The 23,287-nt window shown below is 27.4% G+C and overlaps 1 protein-coding gene and 1 long non-coding RNA gene across 4 annotated transcripts in view; one reads left to right on the top strand and one right to left on the bottom strand.

Moving 5' to 3' along the window:
* The window catches only part of LOC122510687, a 100,682-nt gene extending 92,649 nt beyond the window's left edge, over window positions 1-8,033 (top strand). The window contains exon 3 of the long non-coding RNA XR_006302456.1: window positions 7,913-8,033. This is a non-coding gene — a long non-coding RNA (uncharacterized LOC122510687). The remainder of the gene's footprint in view (window positions 1-7,912) is intronic.
* The window catches only part of LOC122510668 (neuronal acetylcholine receptor subunit alpha-7), a 344,417-nt gene that overhangs the window by 191,342 nt on the left and 129,788 nt on the right, over window positions 1-23,287 (bottom strand). For all 3 annotated transcript variants that reach the window (XM_043625472.1, XM_043625481.1, XM_043625489.1), the window contains one exon: window positions 7,931-8,040. In XM_043625472.1, the coding sequence (XP_043481407.1) occupies window positions 7,931-8,040 (110 nt within the window). The remainder of the gene's footprint in view (window positions 1-7,930; window positions 8,041-23,287) is intronic.

Raw genomic sequence — 23,287 nt, 5'->3', positions numbered from 1 at the left:
AATGTATTTCACAATTTCACTCGTTCTTTTTATGCGATAATTATAAAATGCTTAAGTACAAAATGTTTGATAAGCAGGTCTAAATTAACTTGTCACTTTTATTCTGTCGATATTGACGGATTTTTTTTTTTTTTTTTTTTATTTTATTCGAGATACGACTCATTTTAGTTTATATCACAATATTGCAAATTGACAGTGAGGGGAAAATATTGATTTGATATTAAAATAGTAAAACATTAAATTGAATAGTCAAACATTTCTATTTGAGAATAATTTCTGTAAAATAGTTTCTGTAAATTTTAATGCAATTGGGGGAGAAATAGAAGTAAAGAATCGAATAAAGATCTTTTAAATATTTAAAATCTTTCATCAATGAACTTATTATTCCCGCAAACAGTTTGAAAGCGCACGTAACCCTGAATCGAAGTTGAAATGTTATGTGTATAAGGACTATCTTGGGAATTTCAAGAGTTTGTTGGATCATTGTACTTAGTTCCCGCCCTCGGTCCAAGAAGGAAATTTCTCGACGAGACTTTAATTAATTGGAACGATCTCGTGCACTTTACAACGTCAGCGCTCTGTTTCCAGTTTGAAATTCTCTTGAATCGTGTGTGTATAAAGTACAATGTGGACTCCACGTTAGTCTTTAGCTAGCCAACTTGGTCAGTTAGTTATAGATTATATTCTCTTGTTGAGTAATTTTCTCACTTGTGAAAATATAACGAAATTTCTCCATTGTCTTTCCCTCACATTATATAAATTATATATTTAATATTTTTCTTGTTAATTAATATTTACAATTACTACTATTATTAGTGTTTAATAATTGTTAATATAATTGAAATTAAATAATTATTTAATTAATAATACAATAATTATATTATTATAATTATGTTTGTTATTTTTTTATTTTTACTTTAATTTATTATAATTATTGTAATATTCTAATTATCATAATAATTAAATAATAATATAATTCATTATTTTATAATATTATTTCAATATTTTACAACTATTTTCTCTCTTGGTGTTGTTGAAAAGTGTTTTTAAATATTTTAGTTTCGAAAAGTCGTGATGGTTGTTGTCGTTAAGCGCTTGTGTTAGATTAGTTTATGAGTTCAGGGTTCGATTCCCCCTGGAGTTAAATTTTAATTTAATTTCTAAACTTTGAATAGAATGCACAGGAGTAATTAAGGTTATTGATCATTTGATTGATTAATAAATAATAAATATCGGTTTAAAAGCACAATAATATATTAAATTAATAATTAATTATTAATAGTAATTGATAACTAGTAATTAATTAGTATTAATAAAAATAAAATACAAGTAATTACTAATTAATCAGTAATAGTAATTAATAGTCTTGAATTCATTAGTAATAGCAATTAATAGTTAATAACTAATTACTGGTACTTAATAATTAAGTTCAATTGGTATGTAATAATCAATTACTAATTAGTATTTAATAATTATTAATTAATAATTTACTACTAATCACAATTATTCAGAAATTGTTAACAAATAATAAAAATAATCATAAAAAATTGTAATAATTAATAAAAATAATTAAAATAATAATCTCCACTAACTCAATATTTTTTTCCGAACATTTTTTGCATATTAAATAAATTTTTCCCGACTTCTCGTGAATTTTTTTTGTTAGAATTCCTGGAAAGCGCAGCAAACGTGAATATTCCGTGATCTAATATTAAAGATTCGTTTATTTCGTTTCTTTGGAAAAAAAAATTTTTTTTTGTGATACTATATTATCGTCTTCATTTATGTCACGACACATCACATGTGTGCCCCTCTCATTTCCATCGGGATCGAATCAGCCGAGAACTCAGTCGACTGGAACTGGCATTAAATTGGCTATAATTCCAATTAAATCTCGAGCGCGCGATTCAAGAGGGCTTATGAGTCGAACTTAATCGAACTCAGTACCGTTCAACTTTAAGCTCAATGTTCCTCCTTTTATTTCTTTTTACAATATCCGATATCGTGATTTATATATAAGATATCAAGGAGAAAAAAATAATAATTTTTCTTTGTTCTACATTTTACTTTATTGTAACTTTTAGATTAAAATATTTTCTTCTTTCAATGAATTTCCTGCTGACAAAACTATTAATTCTGTAAATATAAAAAAATTTTTTTGTGTCTTCTAATTTTTTTTTTATGAAAGAAAAATCTTTAATAATAAGATTAAAAATTTTAAATAAATAAAATTTTTAAATAAATTTTAATTTATTAAAATTTTAAATATAAAAATAATGAATAAATAAATATTTTTCCAATTAAATTGAAGATTAAATATTACAATCTTTAAATAAATATTTTGAAAAATACATTTAAAAAAATATTAGTCTTTGAAATAAATTGGAGAAAAATTACCTTTTCCGAATTTTGCATTAGAAAAAGTATTTCAAATAAATATAAATGAATAAATTACAAAAAAATGCAATGAAAAATACCAGCTGGAAATGTGAGAATAAGTAATGAGAATAAGATGTCAGTATTATAGGGAAAAAAGGGAGAAAAATTCTCACTGTCGAGGAAAAAAAGAAACTTGTATTTTTAGATAAAAAAAAAAAAAAATAGCAACAGGATAGGTTGAGACATATCCTTGGGCAAAATATTCGAGAGAAATTTTTGAAAGAGAAAGAAGACAAAGAAAAGAGAAAAGGTGTTTTTTCTCCATTTTTTTATAATATAATAATAATAACAACAATAATAATAAGAATAATAATGAAACTGATGCCAAGTTGTATCATAAAGTTTATATTTTGAGTCGTGTATCTTTTTTTCTACTTTCATTTAATGAACACATTTACTTTTATCCAAAAATTGTGAATGTAATGTTCGTCTTATTTCTTTAATTAACACAAAAGAAAATTATGTAATTTCGTAATGAAAGAAAAGAAATATTATTTGTTAATGTTTCATTATTATTTTTTTATTATTCGTTATTATGTTTTGTTTAATTCAAAGAAAATTTTATTATTTTTTTATTTTACTTTATTTACAATTTTTTTTTTGATTCTTTGAGTCATCAAAGTTTTTGAGTCAGAAAAACTTTTCTCTTGAGTCAAAATAATTTTTGAGTCAATGAAAGATTTTCTTGTAGTCAATAACAATTTATTAGTCAATAAAACATTTTTTTGAGTCAATGAAATTTTTTTACGTCAAAAGAAACTTTCATTTTTAGTCAATAAAATTTTTGAGTCAATAAAACATTTTATTTTCAGTCAAAAAAAATTTTTCTCTTGAAACAAGAAAATTTTTGAGTCAATAAAATATTTCTTTTAAGTAAAAAAAAAATCTTTTTTGTATCATCAAACTTCTTGACTCAAAAAAGATCGAATATTCCAAAAAAAGAAATATTATATTTCTTCTTCTTCAATTATTCATTTTAAAATTTAGTTCAACTTATTTTTAAAATAAATTTTTCATAATTCTTTACAGAGTTCAGCAAAACGACAGTATTGAATATGAACTGTAATTTCTTAATAACTTAATTAACCAGAATTTCTCTGGAGATAACTTACTTAGTGAAATGGGGAAAAAAAATCTTTATTCATCTAAACGGATATTTCTCTACTTTCTCATCGTGAGAATTAAACGAATATTTTTTTTCTCTACGAAAAAATGTTACTAAAGTTTAAAATGCCCAAACAAATTTAAATGTTTATTAATTTATTAATAAATTAATTTTTATTAATAAATTATTTTTCAATGAATCTTATTAATAAAGTTAATTTTATTCTTAAAGTTGAAAACTGAATAAATTTAAAAGACAGTTTCTTATATTCGAGGAGATAATTAATTTTATCAATAAAATTCATTTCTTTTAAAGTTAAAAATATAAAAAAAATCGATTTTAATTCCAATTAATAGACTTCATTAATAAAACTCATTTTCTTCTCAAAGTTGAACTAAAAAAAAACTAAAAAAAATGCTTCGAATTTTTTTTACATTCCTGCAAAGAGTATAAAATGCAAATGCAATTTTTTCATAATTTCAATTTTTCAAAAAGAATCAGACATTAAAAAAATATTTTTTTCAGCGTAAATAAAAAATTTGTTTTTCAATTTTCTATAGAAATAAAAAATTTGTTTTTCAATTTTCCATAGAAATAAAAAATTTGTTTTTCAATTTTTCTATACACAAATAAAAAAAAAAATTATTAGAAAAAATTATTTGGAAAATATTAGTGTTAGAATCGAGGTTTTTTGTTGTCAGTGATTTTTTTCCCCTGGACCCTGAATTTATCATCTCTCCAGGGATTAGGTGGGTCCGGGGGGCCGGGGGGTTCGACGAATGTAAATTTAACCCCACGGCATACATTTGTATCGGTTTATAGCAGCAGAAAAATGATACTTTCGCGAAATTCACATCAGAAGCGACGACGATCGATGCGCGATAAAAAATACGAACCAGTTGAAAAGCGAGCATGGATGTACAATTTATTTTATGTGGATTACCTGGACAGAGAGCGCGCGCGCTTTTTAAACACACAACACACTCCGCCGCAGTCATCCAATGATTATTATAATGTTTATTTTAGTCACTATAAACTAGTTAATCTACAAGGTTTTGGATTTTTTGGAAAATACCTAAAAATATACAAAAAAAAAAATACAAAAAAGATCCAACAAAATACAAAAAAAAAAAAAAAATACAAAAAAGTACAAAAAAAAATCTAAAAACTTAATTGTAATCTGTACAAGACAGAAATAAATAAAAACAAAAAAAGTCAGGAAAAAATTATTAAAAAAAAATGCATAATAAAATACAAAAAAAAAAGATTCAGAAAAAATACAAAAAAGTACAGAAAAAATAATACAAGGAAAAAATCTTTGCCTGAAACAGCGATAAGTTTTTCTCGATTAGCGAATGTCATAATTACAACGAAAAATTTCGCTAAACTAGTAAAATTTGTAGTTGTTCGAGGCGAAAGTTTTTTTCCGTGATACAAAAAATACAGAAAAAATAAAATAAAAATAAAAAATACTAAAAAAAAATAGAAAAAAGTTAAGAATTATAACAAAATGGGTATAAAATGATTCTTTGGAAATTTGTTCAGAAAAATAAAAAGAAATTCTTAAACACTTATTTCTCAAAATCCGAATTCGATAAAAAAAAAGAAATAAAATTGAAAAAAGAAAAAAAAATTTTCATCGGTAAAAAAAGACACATTCGTAAATTGCCTATGTACAGAAAAAACCGGGACAAATGAATACTATGGTGGTCGCTAGTCGCCTATATATTTTTTCTATATACTTTGTATTAAAAAAAAATGTGCGTTCCGAACGAGTCGACCAGTTAAAGAGCTCTTATAGATTTTCGATATAAACATTGCCATATTTTCACTAGAATTTTTTTCCCGTACTTTTTTTTGTTTTCTTTTCGTTTTTTTTTCTTTTCGTTTATTTTTTTGTTTTTTTTTTGCTTTATTTATTTTTATATTCTGATTCTTAGTTTTATTTTCTTTTCCTTTCTCTCAAAATAAGATTATTTCCTTTTTCGAAAGAAAGGAAAAAAAGCGCGAAAATAAAAAAAAAAAACTGACCGACTCGTATATAAAAAAAAGAGTATATAAATATATACCATTTATATATCTACTATATAAATATAACGGGATTGATATCGTTGCGTAGGAGTAAGTATATATATTTACAAAAGTTGAAAATATGTAGGTACTTATATATAATATACGAGTATTAATATATATATTAAGATAAAGGAAAATTATATATATATATTCTGCTTATACTTCTAGCATGGAATCAAATAATTAATACATGCAAATTAAGGGGTACTCGATATACTTTAATACTTATGTAATATATAATATATAATATATATAAAATAAGATGCGAAGCAACACTGGGGGCAGGGGGGAAAAACAAAATTACATACCCTTCGCTTTTAATTAAATTTTTTTTTTTTTTTTTTTTTTGAAATCTAGGTATTGTAATTATATGATTGTAAATTTGAGAAAAATAATGAAAAAAGAGAGAAACTACGCAATCCTAATTTATATCAACCTTTACTGCACTCGAACGTGGGTTAATAGGAATAATTTAGCGAATAGAATATATTTTTGTTACTGGCTATATCCATAATCGTTCGAGCAGCAGCTTTCATTTTCTCTTGCCGATGATTTCTCTGAAACATTCTAAATTCTATGAACACTAATTCCGTTTTTTCATGCTATTTTCGACGATTATCCCTCTGTCAATTGTTTTTTTTTCTCTTTTTTTTCCCTTTTTGAAAAATAATTAACAATTTTTTTCACGTATTCCTGTATATAGTTAATATGTAAAAGTATTTTTTTTAGACTTTTTAAATAGTTTTCTAAACTTCGAGTATTTTTTCAAACTATAGTTCTCTATACTTTGAGTTCTTTTAAACTTCGTTTATTTTTTTAAACTATTTTTTTAAACATCGAGTATTTTTTTAGACTATTTTTTTAGACTTTATTTTTCTAAACTTAAATTACTTTTTTTGATTTTACGTTTTTGAACTAAGAGTATTTTATTTTTCAAGACGTTGAATACTCTTAATTTATTTCCAGTTGACTCATCTTTTTTTCATCTATATTTTACAGTTAACTTGAAGCATTATTACCATTCGGTTTTTGTTTTTTCGGTAAGTAAATAGAAAATAAATGAACGCAAAAATGAAAGAATGACAAAATACGTTTTTATGATTAGGATGATAAAATAGAACTAGAGGGATTTTCAAAAAGCATAGAATGCGAATTAGAAAAAGCTAGCCTAGAAATAAATCTATATGTACAAAATAATTTTTACTTTCTTAGTAGAAGACAAGCAGAAACATTCTTCTAAGTAATTTTCAAAATTCTAATGTTTTTTTGTTAACCGTAAAATATGTTTGACTTTAAAAAGATCAGTCGACTTTTTTTTCTATTAAACTTTTTTTCAATCGTCCGAGTTGTTGCATTGTTTTAACATAGAAAAAATGTAACATTTTTTTTTTTGCTACATTTAAAATTTATTCTTATAAGAATTTACTGATTTAATTACCGAAATAAATCGTAATTTTTATATCACTATAAACCCTAAATTTTGCATCTGATTTTCTTGTAAACCAGAAGGAAAACAACTTTTTAATTTGTCTCCCTAACACGATGAAGGAAAAAAATTACCGTTTATTATTTACATTTGCATAAAATTATTTAAATTTCAATTTTCTATTTAAAATTTTAATTCAATTTAATATATTTTATTTTCATTTGTTTTCTATTGTTTCTTATTTTCTTTTCTTTTCTAATATTCTTTTATTTTCTTTTATTTTCTATGGTTTTTTTTTTATTTTGTTTCTGAATTTACTTTTCTTTTGGTCAAATAAAATATCGTTGATTTATCAAATTTAAATATTTACTTATCAATTATAAATAAAAATTACTCTCTAAATCTGAAATAGCGATAAGTATACCACTGATTTTAGTGAAATTTCGCTAATTCAGATTTAGAAAGTATGTTTAATTTGTACATATACATTTCTTTAATGATGTACATTGAGCAAATAGACACTATCTTTGTTTTTTAATAAAAGAAACGAACCAGAATTATTAAATTTAATTTTATTAATAAAAAAAAAATTTTTATTTGTAATAAAAATAAATAAAAATTTTTAACGAAATGCTCGAGAATTTAATTGCGAAATTGTCGTTGAATAAAAATTGCACGACATACATCACTAAAATTTTTGTAAAACCGTTTTGATTTTCTCTCTCAAAATTTTTTAAGTTGTATATTATTAATTATTTCAACTATTAAATTATTTTAAATTAAGTAAAAAAAAAAATAAATAATTAATTATTAAACTTTTTAATTATAATTAGATATATGTATAATATATATGCTTTGTTGAATTTTAGTAAAGAAGATAATGTTACCTGTTGTACATGAGGACGTCAGGTTTCCACAACTTGTTGGGTGTGATACGAAGACCTTTAACTCCACCATATTCTGACTCGTTCCACTGGAGATTGTAATCTGTCCATTCCTGAAATAATATACAATAAAACCATAATTAATAACGCTAATAATAATTTTTTTGTCACTTAACTTTTTTTTAGTATTTTTAATAATGATAATAAATGTTAAAAATAGTAATTTCTCCTCAAAAAAATTTTGAACGTTCAAATGAACGATTTTTTCACAATATTTTTAAAAATTACTAAACTAAAATAAAAAATATTGCAATTTAACATTTAGATAAAAATTCATCTATTAAAGAAACAATTTTTTGTAATAAAATTAAAAATTTTTAAAAATAATAAAAATAAGGTCGTTAATTTGAAACATTCAACACTTTCGGGACATTAGATGTTAACAATTGGTGAACATTATTTTAACAGTATTCAAAAGAAAAATTATAAAATGGCAAATTAAAATTTTTCAATTCTTTTAACCTATAAACAAAGAAAATGAGAGAGAGGGAGACGGAGGGAGAGAGAGAAGTCTCTCTCTCTGCTATTTATTCTTAAGAGACAAACCGTATAATCGATTATTCATTGCATTCGCTGTTTTTGCTTAAGTGAAGTGCACAGCCATGTTAAACAGAAAAAGTTTCCTTTATATACCAATTTCAATAAACGTATAATTAAAAAGGGTGCTTTTCTTTTTATTAAAATCAATAAATAAATTATTCTCAGTATTCGATACACGATGAAATATTATTGCTGATAAATATGCAGAAAGAAAATGAACGAAAAAAAACAAGAGTCTGATTTATATTTTACATTTATACTACTAACAGTTCGATAATAGAAATTATTATTATCATTATTGTGATACACAAATCAAGTGACCTGAATTTTTATTTACTTAGATTAAAAGCAAAAAAGAAAAGAAGAAAAAAATGTTCTCGCTGACAAACTTCTTTAAAAGAAAATGGAATTTTCTTGTCTGACTGAAACTGATTTGAACGATAGATAGGTTTTTACTACTGAAAACTAGATTTTAATCAATAATTAATATTAATAATGATTAATAAAATTAGTAGATAATATTAATAATATTAATTACAACTATTAATTATTAATAAATAATTAATTATATTTTTAAATTATTAATCATTAATCACTGTGTCTGACTGATACGGGTTTTTACTACTTAACCAAACATTATTTTAAAAAATCACTGAATTTTAAGTTCTTGAATTCATTTTGTCTGACTTTAACGTGTAGTAGTAAAGTATGGTTGTGAACGTTTAATTTTAAAGTAATTATTGCGCATGAGTGACAATGTATAAAGGGGGGTCATCACCAGTAATAAGACGGGGGGACAGTCTGTAACTTACCGCGAATAAATTAAGACGTTGCTCTACGACTAATAAATTATATCTTTATATTAATAACTAATCTGTTTTATTCTATCATTTCCTGACAAAAACATTACTACAGTTTTCAGAAGTGGGATAAGAAAACCTAATAAATCGGAATTCGGACTTTTAATTGAAATTCTCGGTAGTTTGGAAGCGCGTCGTAGAGCACGTGGTGACGCCATTAATGAGTTTATAGTTATTCTTAAATTAGCGGTAATAATCTTGAGTAGACCGAGACAGACTCAAAGTTTTTAAGTAGAGAAATTGACTATCAGATTCTGAGTGTAAAATTTGTCGAATTCGTATGAGTATAACGAAATTTGCGAGTGCTGACTTAACCGGAAATGGACTTGAGACGCTGAGTGTGATCGCCATGATTAGTGTTCCTCAATTGAGTGTTGTGGAAAAGAAGTTAATCGATGATTAAAATTGGAGTTCGTGAGTTGAAATTAAACTGAGTGCAATTTGGGAATATGCTGAGTGCATAAGTGGAAATTGTGTGTGTCGATCGAAATAAAGCCGAAAGTTTTACGGTGGTAAACCGGATGTGATCAGTTCTGGAATTTTCCAAAAGTGTAGAAGACGATAGAGTGGTGCCATCTGAGTGAACAGGGCATAAGTTACTCAGAATTGTGAATAAAGTGTAAATTCGAGTAATCGGCAACATGGTGAAAAACCCAGGTGATTTCTTGCTCGTTCAACTCAGGGAAATGTTGAAGAGAAGGGGGCTATCAACGAGTGGGAACAAAACGGAACTCATACATCGATTACAGGAGTATGACCCCTCCGACGCCTGGATGAATGATGATTTGGAGACTGAACCCCCTCTTGTCGACCCTTCGTTGGGAGGTGGTGCGGGAGGTACTACAGGAGGTAACCAAATTGATGATGGTGGTGGGGATCCTCAGTTAAACGACGCGGAGTACCTTAGAAGAGAGATGGAACTTATTAGGAGAGAGAGGGAATTGCTTAATAGAGAGAGGGAGTTCACACAACGAACACGACCAGCAACGACTCTTTCTGGAGACAGCCGAACAAATTCTCAAACTAATTTGAGCATCAAAGCAATAAGCGATTTGTTGGGCGAGTTTGATGGCAGTAACAGGGATTTCCAAGAGTGGCAAAAACAATTGCTGCTTTTGATTTCCACATTTAATCTCGAGGTTAACATGTCAAGAATACTTTTGACTTCTAAGTTGAGAGGAACAGCACTGCAGTGGTTTCACTCACGGGCGAATCATATAGAGATGGAAATAAATGAGTTGCTATCAGAGATGCGAAAAATGTTTGATCATCGACCTAAGAAACTGGAACGACGACGTCTTCTCGAAAATAGACAATGGCAAAAAAATGAATCCTTTAGTGATTACTATCATTCTAAATTAATCCTTGCCAACCAGGTGCCAGTCGAGGAGGATGAAATAATTGAGTATGTCATCGATGGCATTCCTGATGTGCAGTTGAGGAATCAGGCCAGGATTCGAGGATTCAGTACTCCATCGAGCTTGTTGGAGGTTTTCTCAAAAATAACTCTCACGCATGAAACAGCTGGAAGACAAACGAAAAGTGATTCGAGGGTGACTGAAACAAAAACCACGACGAGAACAGAAGGCGAGTCACAGAAGAAGGTGAAATGCTATAAATGTCGGAAACCAGGACACATGGCGAATCAATGTCGACAACCAACAAAACAAACCTGTTATCACTGTGGTGAAGAGGGACACATAGCTCGAGATTGCAGTAAGAAGAAGACGACAACAACAATCAACTTTGTGGATCAATCAACAGGAGACGAGGGATTTTTTAAGAAGGTTGTAGTTGCAGCTAACGGTAAGAAAGTCGAATTAAATTGTACTTTGGATTCAGGAAGTCCAATCAGTTTTGTACGTATGAATAGTATAAGTGAATGGTCGATAGATAAAACAAATAATAGTAACTTTTCATATGCAGGGATTAATAATTCGGATTTAATTATTCTGGGGTCAGTAAATGTAAGCATTGTTCTTGATGGAATCGTGAAAAACAATATCAATTTAAAAGTAGTTCCAAATAATACAATGAGAAGTTCACTTGTTTTAGGAAGAGATGTTTTAAAATTGTTCGGTTTGACATTTGCGAAATCAGGTGAAGGTAATTGTAAAGATTTGAATGACGCGACGAATGAGTTAATGAATATTGATATTTGTTTTGTAGATAATAAATACGAGTCAGATTTGAATATTAATCCTGAGATTTCTTATCAAGACAAGACGAGATTGCTTAATGAATTTAAGGTTAATTATTTGGAGCCTGAGAGGCCTGAGTTCCCAGATGTAAAGGTAGAATTAAAATTGATTTTGACTGACTCGACACCGTTTTATTTTCCGGCTAGGCGTCTCTCGTATGACGAGAAAATTAAGTTACAAAAAATTTTAGACGAATTGATAAAAAGAAAAATAATAAAACCGAGTAACTCTGAATTCGCTTCCCCAATTGTATTGATAAAGAAAAAAAATGGGGACTGGAGATTATGTATAGACTATCGTTTTTTGAATAAAAAAATTTTGAGAGATAATTTTCCCCTCCCCTTAATTGAGGATTTAATAAATGGTTTAGCGGGAAAAAAATATTTTACACTTTTAGATTTAAGAGACGCTTTTCACCACATTAGTGTGTCCCCAGAATCGACTAAATATACATCATTCATTACCCCTTTGGGTCAATATGAGTATAATTTTACACCTTTCGGACTAAAGACGGCACCGTCTGCTTTTCAAAGATTTGTGAACTTAGTGTTTTCAGAGTTGCTTCGTTCTGGAGAGATAATGACGTATTTAGACGATTTTATGATTGCGACAAAGACGGTGGATGAACAAATCGAGATTTTAAGAAAAGTTTTTAAGATTTTAGTGAGAAATAAAATGGAGCTTAGATTAGACAAATGTCTTTTTATGTATACTGAGGTAGAATATTTGGGATATCGCATATCGGAGGAGGGAGTGCGACCGTCAAAACGAGGACTTGAAGCAATTGAAAGATTCCAAGTTCCGACTAGCGTGCGTCATGTTCAGCGATTTTTGGGATTGTGCCAATATTTTAGAAAATTTATTGAAGGGTTTGCTTTTCATGCAAAGCCTCTTTACGATCTCCTGAAGGCCGACGCGAAATTTCGTTTTGGGGAAAGAGAGTTCCTTGCATTTGAGAAATTAAGGAAGAAGTTAATAGAAGAGCCTTTGTTGGGAATTTACAGTCCTCTTGACCAAACCGAACTGCATTGCGATGCAAGCAGTGTAGGGTTCGGAGCGGTCCTCATGCAGAAAAAGGAGGACGGTAAATTTCACCCAATATTCTTTTTTTCGAAGAGAACAAGTCCCGCGGAAAGTAAGCTTCACAGTTTTGAACTGGAAATGCTCTCAATTGTTTATGCTTTGAGAAGGTTTCGCGTCTACCTCCAGGGGATGAAGTTTAAAATAGTCACTGATTGCAATTCACTTAAATTGGCATTGGACAAAAAAGAGATAAATTTAAGAATTTCGAAATGGGTTTTGGAAATGCAGGGTTTTGAATATGAGACTGAACACCGTCCCGGAAGTCGCATGCAACATGTTGACGCCTTGAGTAGAGCGCATGACGTACTGATAGTTGAGGATAACTCGTTGGAATGGAACCTTTCAATTTGCCAAAGTCAAGACACGAAAATCGATGAACTACGGAAGTTGTTAGAAAAAAAAGAAGATAAGCATTATGAAATGAGAAATGGTATCGTGTACAGGAGAGGGGGAGATGACCTTCTATTTTATGTTCCATCTAACATGGAATCTCATGTGCTTTTTAAATATCATAATGAAATGGGGCATCTTGGATTGGCCAAAACGAAAGAGGTCATTTCAAGGACGTATTGGTTCCCACAAATGGATAAAAAAATAGAGTCACATATTAGAAACTGTTTGAAGTGCATCTTCTTTTCTCCTAAATCGGGTAAAGCTGAAGGTTATGTAAAAATCGTCCCGAAAGGAAATGTACCATTCGCGACCGTCCACATTGATCATTTTGGTCCGGTGGAAAAGATAGTGAGCGCAAAAAAATTTGTATTCTTAGTGATAGACGCGTTTACCAAATTCGTCAAACTGTATGCAACAAAGAGCACAGCAAGTTCGGAGGCAATCGGGTGTTTGTTACAGTATTTTAATGATTACAGTAAGCCGAATGCCATAATTTCTGATCGTGGAACTGCATTTACATCCGGGGAGTTTACTGAATTTCTAAGTGACAATCATGTCAAGCATACATTGATTGCTACAGGTTCGCCTCAAGCTAACGGGCAAGTGGAACGAATTAATCGAGTGATGGCCCCGATGTTGGCTAAGTTAAAAGATGACAAATCAGGTAAATTGTGGCATAAAGCTTTGAAAAGTGTTGAGTATTCATTGAATAATTCGGTAAATAGATCCACGAAAATGACTCCGAGTGCTCTGCTCTTTGGTATTAATCAGCGAGGTGATACCGTCGACGATGTGAGAAATTTTATAGAGAATCATGTACAAACCGACGATCGTGACCTTGAAGCTATTCGAAAAGTAGCAGCTGAGAATGTAGAAAAATCACAAAACTATAACAAAAATTATGTAGATAAAAGGCGCAAAGATCCTCATGTATATTCTGAAGATGACCTTGTAATGATTAGAAATTTTGATAATACCGCAGGAGTTTCGAAAAAACTCATACCTCAATTTAAAGGACCTTATCGCGTGTTAAAGAAACTACGAAACGACAGATATATTGTCTCGGATGTTGAAGGCTTCCAAAATTCACAGAAACCATATCAAGGTGTTTGGGAACCTTGCAATATGCGCCCTTGGATTGAAGAATTGTAAATTTTAGTGTATTGCTTGGTTGTGTAATCGTGATTATGATGGTGTAAATCCGAGACGGATTGATGTCAGGACTGACCGAGTTGTAGTAGTAAAGTATGGTTGTGAACGTTTAATTTTAAAGTAATTATTGCGCATGAGTGACAATGTATAAAGGGGGGTCATCACCAGTAATAAGACGGGGGGACAGTCTGTAACTTACCGCGAATAAATTAAGACGTTGCTCTACGACTAATAAATTATATCTTTATATTAATAACTAATCTGTTTTATTCTATCATTTCCTGACAAAAACATTACTACAAACGTTTACTTGTACTACTTAAATTTCTACTGAAACAGTAGTTTTTTCTAAGGATATCAAATTGAGACAAAAAACGAATCAAAAATGTTGTTAATTAACAAAAATAATAAACAAGCAAAAAATTAATCAAATTTAACCTGATTAAAATTATTTTAAAACAAAGAAGAGAAAATCACTCTAATAAAAGCAAATTACTAGATATGTTAATATTTTCCATTGAGACATTAACACGCCCTAAAGTTAAATGAACCTATTACATTCTCCCCCCTATCTAATTCCACGAAACACAAGAACAAGAACATACACACAATCCGTATAGATTCATTGAGTACGAGAGTGGAGACATCGAGTAATTAAACCGAATTCGGTTTACTGCCTTCTAGAACTAACTGGACGATATTTGGATGTGACCTCCAGAATCTGATTGAGTTACTTAACATGTTTGAGGTCTCATGCTTTCGGTTATGACCGCAAATGTTCGACGATCTTCCTAAACTACGTAATTCGCATATTAGCGGTGTGTCGAAGCAGCCATAAGATCTTGGCTTACGTGAATACATTATCCTCAATCTGTTCACCGTATACTCATAAAACTCTCTCTCTCTCTCTCTCGCCTTAGGAATTATTTATTGATTTTTGAAAAAAAAATCGAAAAAAGAAGGAAAAAAGCAAAAAATATGCTAAAAAAAAATAAAAATCTAGATAAGTGATTTAATGAATTTTAAATTCTTAAATAAAATTTTTTTAATGTTTAATAATTTGATTATGAGAAAATTTATTAAGGAGATACTGACAATGAGTTTTGTTGATCCACTCTGAATTATCCAGTTATGCACCTCAAGCCTAGAAGGGTTTAGATAGCACGGATAGATTAAGTTAGATGAGATTATGGTGGCCTCAAAATTAAACGGATTGGCAGCAACTTCAAACTATGCATATACACTTGAGATGTGTTTATCTTGAAACTAAATTTAACATGTACCGAATCAACATTTCACTTTATTTCTATATTCAGTGGAAAATAATATCGATTTTATTTAAAATGTTGATAAATCTATTTTTTTAAAAAATCAATAGTTCTGTACACTTGTGAATTTTTTAATTTTTACTATTTGCGGATAAGTAAATTTTATTATTTTCTCTCTTGTAAGCAATTTTTTTAACTTAATGTACTAAAGTACAGGAATTTAAGGGCGTTCTTTTTTCGGACTAATGTTAGTTTTTATTACTGAAATTTTAATTCCTCGAAATGATTTCTTATTATAGTCTGATTAAAATTTGTCTTTACTACTGAAGCTAAAAATCATTTACTTTTAAACACTTGTGTCTGAAATTAAAATTTTTAGTAGTAAAAAGCAGGTATAGTCAGCCAAAGTTAATTTAATTTAAAAAATTAATTAATTTAAAAAAATTAGTTAATTAAATTAATTAAAAAAAAACAATTTTTATAAATCAAATTACTTTGTCTGACTATACCTGCTTTTTACTACTGATATCCCTCTTAAATACTAGCGTCTGACTACAATAAATTCATACTACTGATATAAAAATCTGTAAAAAAACATTAGGTGCGCCTGACTGAAGTTGACTTTTACTACTGTCATTTAAATTCTCCCTTGGATTTTCATTTTCAAACGATTTTGGCTGACTGAAAAGCGACTTGAACTACTGATATGGACATTTCTAGAGAAGCACTGCATTTGGCATCAACACTGTTTGATGAAACATAATCTCTTACCACTGAATTCAAAGTCACAGAAATTTAAGACGATTTGTCTGACAGAAGCTAGTTTTTACTACTGGAAATTTAATTTCTAGGAATTATTTTTTCATAGTCGAATTCATAGTTCGATTATTTATCAAAAATAATCATTCCCTTCTGAACACTAGTGGCTGATTGCAATCGATTCGTAGCACTTGTCTGACTAAAGCTGACTTTTACTACTGTTATTTAATTTAAGTAGATTTTCGAACTATTTCTAGAAATTATTAATTTTTTATGGTATGACGAAAATTAGTCTTTACTACTGAAATAAAAAATTATACTCGTGTCTGACTGCAATAAATTCATACTACTGACATAAAAATCTATTTAAAAAAACCAAATTAAGTGTGTCTGACTAAAGCTGACTTTTACTACTGTCATTTAAACACTCGTGTCTGATAGAACTAAATTCTTACTACTGAAATCAAAATTATTTGAATAAAAATTACTTTGTCTGACTAAAACTAACTTTTACTACTTGTACTTGATTTACGAATATTTGAAACGATTTTGGCTGATTTTAATCGACCTGAACTACTGATATGAACGGTTTTAATAAAAGCAGTACTTGAAATCATCATTTTTTGACACAAAAATCTTTTTTTACTAGGCATAAAATTGTAGAAACCAAAAATCTTAAAAAATAATTACGTACTTTTTTTTCTTTTATAAACTGAAACTTGAAATATCATTTATATGACTTATCTGTCAAAACATTCGGTACGCGAATATTGAACTTGTATTTTAATTAATTAATTAATTAATTAACCCCTAATTAGTCGCTTGTCAGCTTTATTCAATTTGGGAATTTTAAATTTGCTTTAATGTCTAACTATAAGTTATAAAATAAATTTTAATAAAAATAAATAATAAGCATAATAAAAATAAATTTTAATGTCCCTCTGTAGGTAATAAAATAAAATTTTGTAATTAACTTTATTGCAATTAAATAAATAAAATGAGCTAAATCTTATAATTAATTATATTAAAGGGGAACGTAGTTAGGGTTGGACCCCTATTTTTAAAATGCCCATAATTTAATAATTATATTATAAGGGAATATAGTCAGGGTTGGACCCCGTTTTCTTAAATGTTTACAACTTTTTTAATTTTAAATTAGTTAATTTACGATATTCAGAAAAATTTATTGTCTCTTTTATAAATTTTTTCAATATTACTCAATTGTCTAAATTTATTTTTGAAAAAAAGTTATAAACAAAGTAGGGGGTTAAAAAACAGGTCTTCACTATAACGCTAGAATTATGTTTTCCTCCTTTTTTTTGTCAATTTTACTTTTTTTCTCACTTAACATCATCGAAACACTGTTTGCGAAAAATTTATAAAGAGAAACAATGTGCAACAGGTTTTAAAAATATATTCTTAAAGCAAATGACGATTTAAGTTTTCTCTACCTACACGGTAAATTTCTCTCTTTTAAATCGGCTAATTATAAAGTTAACGGACAGTGCTCTCGCTAAAGAACGTTCGTTCGATAATAACTTGATTCACAAGTAATTAATTCGGAAGTTCGTTTAATTGACTTTTGATTGGACTCGACACGATCGATGCGCGAATTCTCTGATGCCAGAACTACTAAAACATTATCTCGACAAGAGAAATTATCCCTTTAACAGAAATTTACAACACTTTGTTCAAATTTTATTAAGGAGCAATTTTTATTGTCTTATTGCATTTTTCCTTATTTCCTCTATTCCCATTTTTCCCTCCAAATGTTATTTTATTTTTTCTCAGACAGTTAGTAGTAATTTTTTTTATAGTAGTTTCTAGTTTTTTTCCTTATAGTAGTCATGAAATTTTTTTTCCTTATTTCTCTAAGAGAAAACATCATTAACTTCATTAACATCATTAATTTCATTAACTATATTTACTTAAATTTATTAGTAAAAATATTTACTTGATTTCGAAATTAAAAAAACTGATCTAAAATCTAAAGAAACAAGATTTAAAATTATAAAAAAATGGAGAAAATTCGATAAAAAGTAGACGTTTAGAGTAAAAATTTTCTATTAAATATATAAATTACTTGATTAAATTTTAAAATTACTGAAAATAGTTTTCTTCAAGTTAAGTTTATATTTAAATTTCATTCGTTTTACATGCAGCTGTAATGGGAGTTAATTAAAACGAACAAGAGAGAAAAATATATTTACATTCTTTATAGAAACAGGGAAATCTTGATTAAAAGTAACTTTTTTATTTTTTAGACAAAAATCACAAAGCGATAATAATTATTTTTCTCTATTTTATATAAAATATAAAAATAAGTAATAAAATATATAATATTAAAATTAATATACATTAGCACAGTTTTTCTAAGGATATAAAATTGAGACAAAAAAAAAGAATAAAAAGTGTTGCGAAGCAACATTTTTGTTTCCTTTTTTTTGTCTCAATTTGATATCCTTAAAAAAACTTGATTATATTTCTACATATATCTGTGTAATAATTTCTAAAAACGAAAAGAAGAATCGCTTGGCTAAATTAACATAATCGGACAAAAAGAAAAATAAAGAAAAAAAAACTTCTGTGTAAAAAAGAATCAATCATAAAAAAATTGCAAAATAATTTCCCAAATAGTATTATTTAATTAACAAATTATCTCCACTCTTTGTCAAATATACACAAAAAAAACAAAATTTGTCAAGACACATGAGAATGTTAAATTTTTATCTTAAGCCATAATTTTTTATTAGCATCAGATATAAGGAATAAATCACGATTACACACATCGTATATCAAGTAGGACATTTGGATGAAAGGATATAACCGTTCAAGATATATGATAGGATCGGATATTTTTCCATGAATTATACAGTTTGGAAAAAATTACATAAATCTCGTATCATAATTCACTGCAAAAATTTTTCAATATTTTAATGGACATGTCGCTCTATATGTATATATATATATATAAAGCAATTCTTATTCCTCTCGAACTAAACGAGAGATAAAGGAGATTTTTTATTCGATATGATATTTTTTTTTTACTGCGTATGAAAAATTTAGACGTCATTTACAATTTAAGGCAAATTTTCTCCTTGGTAATCGATTTTTAAAAATTTCCATGTAACTACATTATAAGAATTTTAAGCCTTTAATCTTTTCACAAATTCTGACTGAAATTGGTGAAATTTTCATTTCAACAAGTGAATGTTTTATTTCTGGAAATTATTAATTTTTTATGGTATGACGAAAATTAGTCCTTTACTACTGAAATAAAAAATTATACTCGTGTCTGACTGAAATTGATCCATACTACTGATATAAAAATCTATAAAAAAAAACCACTTTAGGTGTGTCTGACTGAAGTTCACTTTTACTACTGTCATTTAAATTCTCTCTTGGATTTTCAAACGATTTTGGCTGACTGAAAAGCGACTTGAACTACTGATATGGAGATTTCTGAAAAGCAGTGCATTTGGAATCGACACTGTTTGATGAAACATAATCTCTTACCACTGAATTCTAAATTGCAAACATTTAAGACGTATTGTCTGATAGAAACTAGTTTTTACTACTGAAAATTTAATTTCTAGTCATTATTTCTTCATTGCCTAACGTAACTTTGTCTTTAATAGGTAGTTTTTATAACTAAAGTCCACATTTCTATATTTTCTAATACGGAATGTATTTATAGGATAAAATGAACATTTTTAGTAATTTTTGGATCAAATTAAATAAAATTAAAAACTTCTGGTCTGACTGAAAAATGACATATATACTACTGAAATCGTAAAAAACTTAATTTTCACTACCTAATTATTTGTCAATTTCGATTAATAAATTTATAGAAGTTATTAGTTGGCAGTCTGACGAAAATTTGTTTTAACTACTGAAACAAAGAATTTATCACTTTTAAAAACACGTGTCTGACTAAAATTTATTTATACTAACGAAACAAAAAACTCTTTAAATAATTGCATCACGTCTGACTTATATCATCTTTTACTACTGAATCTTACTTTATTGAAACGACTTCTTATAACTTAAATTGACTTTTACTACTGAAATCAACAATTATAAAATAGATGTTATTCCTGTCTGATAAAACACACATTTTTATTACATTTTAGACCAAACTGAATGAATTTAAAAATCATTGTCTGAGGGGAAAAGAACTTTTACTACTGAAACCTAAGAAAATTTGGATTGTACTACTGAAATAAGTGGATTTTAGTATAAATCAGTAAAATTTACTTTTATATTTAAAAATTTTTAATTATTATTAATATTACTATATATCTAATTTATAAATTACTATCTGACTAAAATATGACTTATACTTCTGAAACGTTGGGAATAATTATTCATCTTCTAAATAAAAAGAAAAATGTAAATTTAAATGTAACTACCTTGTCTGACTGAAAATTATTTGTACTACTAAATTCTTAATTTATATAGAAAATAAAATTTCTGTCAGAATAAAGAAGTTTTTTTTTAAATTCAGTTCTAATTTCTAAATTAAACGAACTTAAAATATTTGTCTGACTAAAAATATTTTTTACTACTGAAACCGATGTTTCTAGAAATAATGATATTGTCACACAAAATTTTTGTTTTTTACTTATTAAATTTCCAATATAGCTAATTTTCTCTCTTGTAATCTATTAGTTCAGAAAATCAATAAATTCCCTAATTCAACTTGAATATTACCTTGGAAATAAATTGAGATGATAGATTTTTTCTATATGTAAAGTTTTTTTTTAGTAATGTTTTCGATTTAAACAATGAAATAGAAGAGTGACAGGGAATCATTTTCAGCCGACAATGTACTTTAGCCTCGGGCATTCATTTCGTACAGCTGCGTTATGCTTTCAGCTGTGCCAAAGTACGGCGCTTTTCTCTCCTTTTCCCTCTCTCATTCTCTCTAACACTCTCTTTCTCTATTCCTCTGTTTTACTCTTATATTTTGCCTTCTCCACTCGTCCGTTTCTCTTTTCTGTTTCGAGTGTACGTTTATTACAACAGACTCAGGAGAAATATTCGTAGAGAGCTTCGCAAATATTTCGGGTAAAAACGGACAGGTACTATATGTTACTATACCGACTCATTTAGAAACTCGCGTACATTTTTTTGTTTTTTTAAAAAAAAGGTTACACTCTTGTTGAGAAAGTTATATGTGGGCTATTATTGTAAAGTTGCATACATTCGAGAAGGATTGGTGTTTTTTTTTAAAGTAATTTTTTAATTATTCCTGTACGCCTTGGTAATATATTAATATTATGCTGAATCACAGTTTTTCTAAGCATATCAAATTGAGCCAAAAATCGATTTATAAGTTGTAAAAAGTAATAATTTGTTTTGTATGATTTAGTGTGTTTTTACATACGAGAAGAAAACGAAAATGATTTTAATGCATTTTGTCTGTCTGGACGAATTTGTACAAATCTTGATTACTGAAATTTCCACTGTACTGTCTGATAATAACTGTCTTATACTACTGAAAACTAATTTTCTCGAATTAATTAAGTTTTGTATGCCGGAAGCAAGACTTTTAGTGCAAAATCCTAATTTACACGATTCTTAACATGTCTGACAGGAATTGTCTTTTACTACTAACGTCTAGATTTCAGAAATTGAATTTCCTCTCCTAGCTGTTAGAACGTTGTTTTATTTACCAAAAAAAATTGAAATACAAAAAATATTAAATACCGTGACGTCAAGGTAGTTTAAATGTTGTTTTTCTCATGTTAAGTAGTAAAAGGCTTTTTAGTCAGACGGAATGTCTAAAATACTACAAACTAAATGCACTAAATACTAGAATTAATATAGTAGTGAAAATTCTTTATAGTCTGACTCAAACTGTCTTGAACTACTTAAAATATTCTAACCAAAAATATTTCAGTAGTACAAACATATTTTTGTCAGACATGATCGTAAAAATACAAGTATTTTATGCTTCAGTAGTAGAGAATCAATTTCAGTCAGAGAAGAAATTAGAGTTAGTAAAAAATTAGCCTTCAGTAGAAGAAGACAGGTTTGGTCAGCCGGAGTATTTTTATTTTTTTTTTTAATTAAAATTAAAATTTTAAATACACTCGTTTTCATTAGACAAAACGTGAAATTTTCTCGAAAAAATAAATTTAGTAGTACAAGTCAATTTGAGTCAGAGAATGAAGTTTCAATACTGCTTATACTTAATCTAGAGTAGTAAAAAATACTTTTAGTCAGGCATGACAGAAAATCAATATTCATAAAATTTGGTCTGCGCTATTTTGCTTTTAATGTTCAATTATTATCTAAAATTTTAACTGAAATTCATTTTTAAATCAATTTTTATTAGAAAATTATACTAGAATTAAATTATTGAATTACAAAAATAATTCATTGAATAATTGAATGTTTCATAAAAACTTTAAATCACGTAAATAATTTTATGAACAAATTTTTAAATAATTAAATTCTTTCGACGAATTTTAATAAAATCTTTAAGAATAATATCATTTTTCAAGGCATTTGATTAAAATTGTATTAAAAATAATTTAAATTCTGCTATGAATTTCATTATTTCTGAAAATAATTGAATCCCTGTAAAAAATGTTATTATTCATGAAAATAATTGAATTATTGCGAAGAAATTTATAAAAAAAAAATTTTAAATAATTGAATTTCTGTGAAATTTTTATTATTTATGAAAATAATTAAATTTATTCTAAATAATTGAATTCTTTTAGAAAATTTTATTAAAATAGTAGCTATTAAAAATCATTGATTTAGAAAATTTTTGAAAATAGTAAAAAGTTTGCCAAATTTTTAAAATTAAACCTTTTATAAATTCAATTATTTCTAAAAATGTATCCTAAAATGGTCTTAATATTCAATTATTATGAAGAATTTTAAATAAAATTCATTTTTAAATCAATTTTTATTAGAAAATTCTACTAGAATTCAATTATTTAAATACAAAAATAAATAATTTATTAAATGTATCTTTGAAATTGAATGCTAGTAAAAAATTTTATCAAACAAAATTTTTAAATAAGT

This window comes from Leptopilina heterotoma, unplaced genomic scaffold (assembly GCF_015476425.1).
Source record: "Leptopilina heterotoma isolate Lh14 unplaced genomic scaffold, ASM1547642v1 Lhet_120, whole genome shotgun sequence".
Classification (NCBI taxonomy): domain Eukaryota; kingdom Metazoa; phylum Arthropoda; class Insecta; order Hymenoptera; family Figitidae; genus Leptopilina; species Leptopilina heterotoma.
This window is presented reverse-complemented; position numbering and strand designations above follow the sequence as displayed.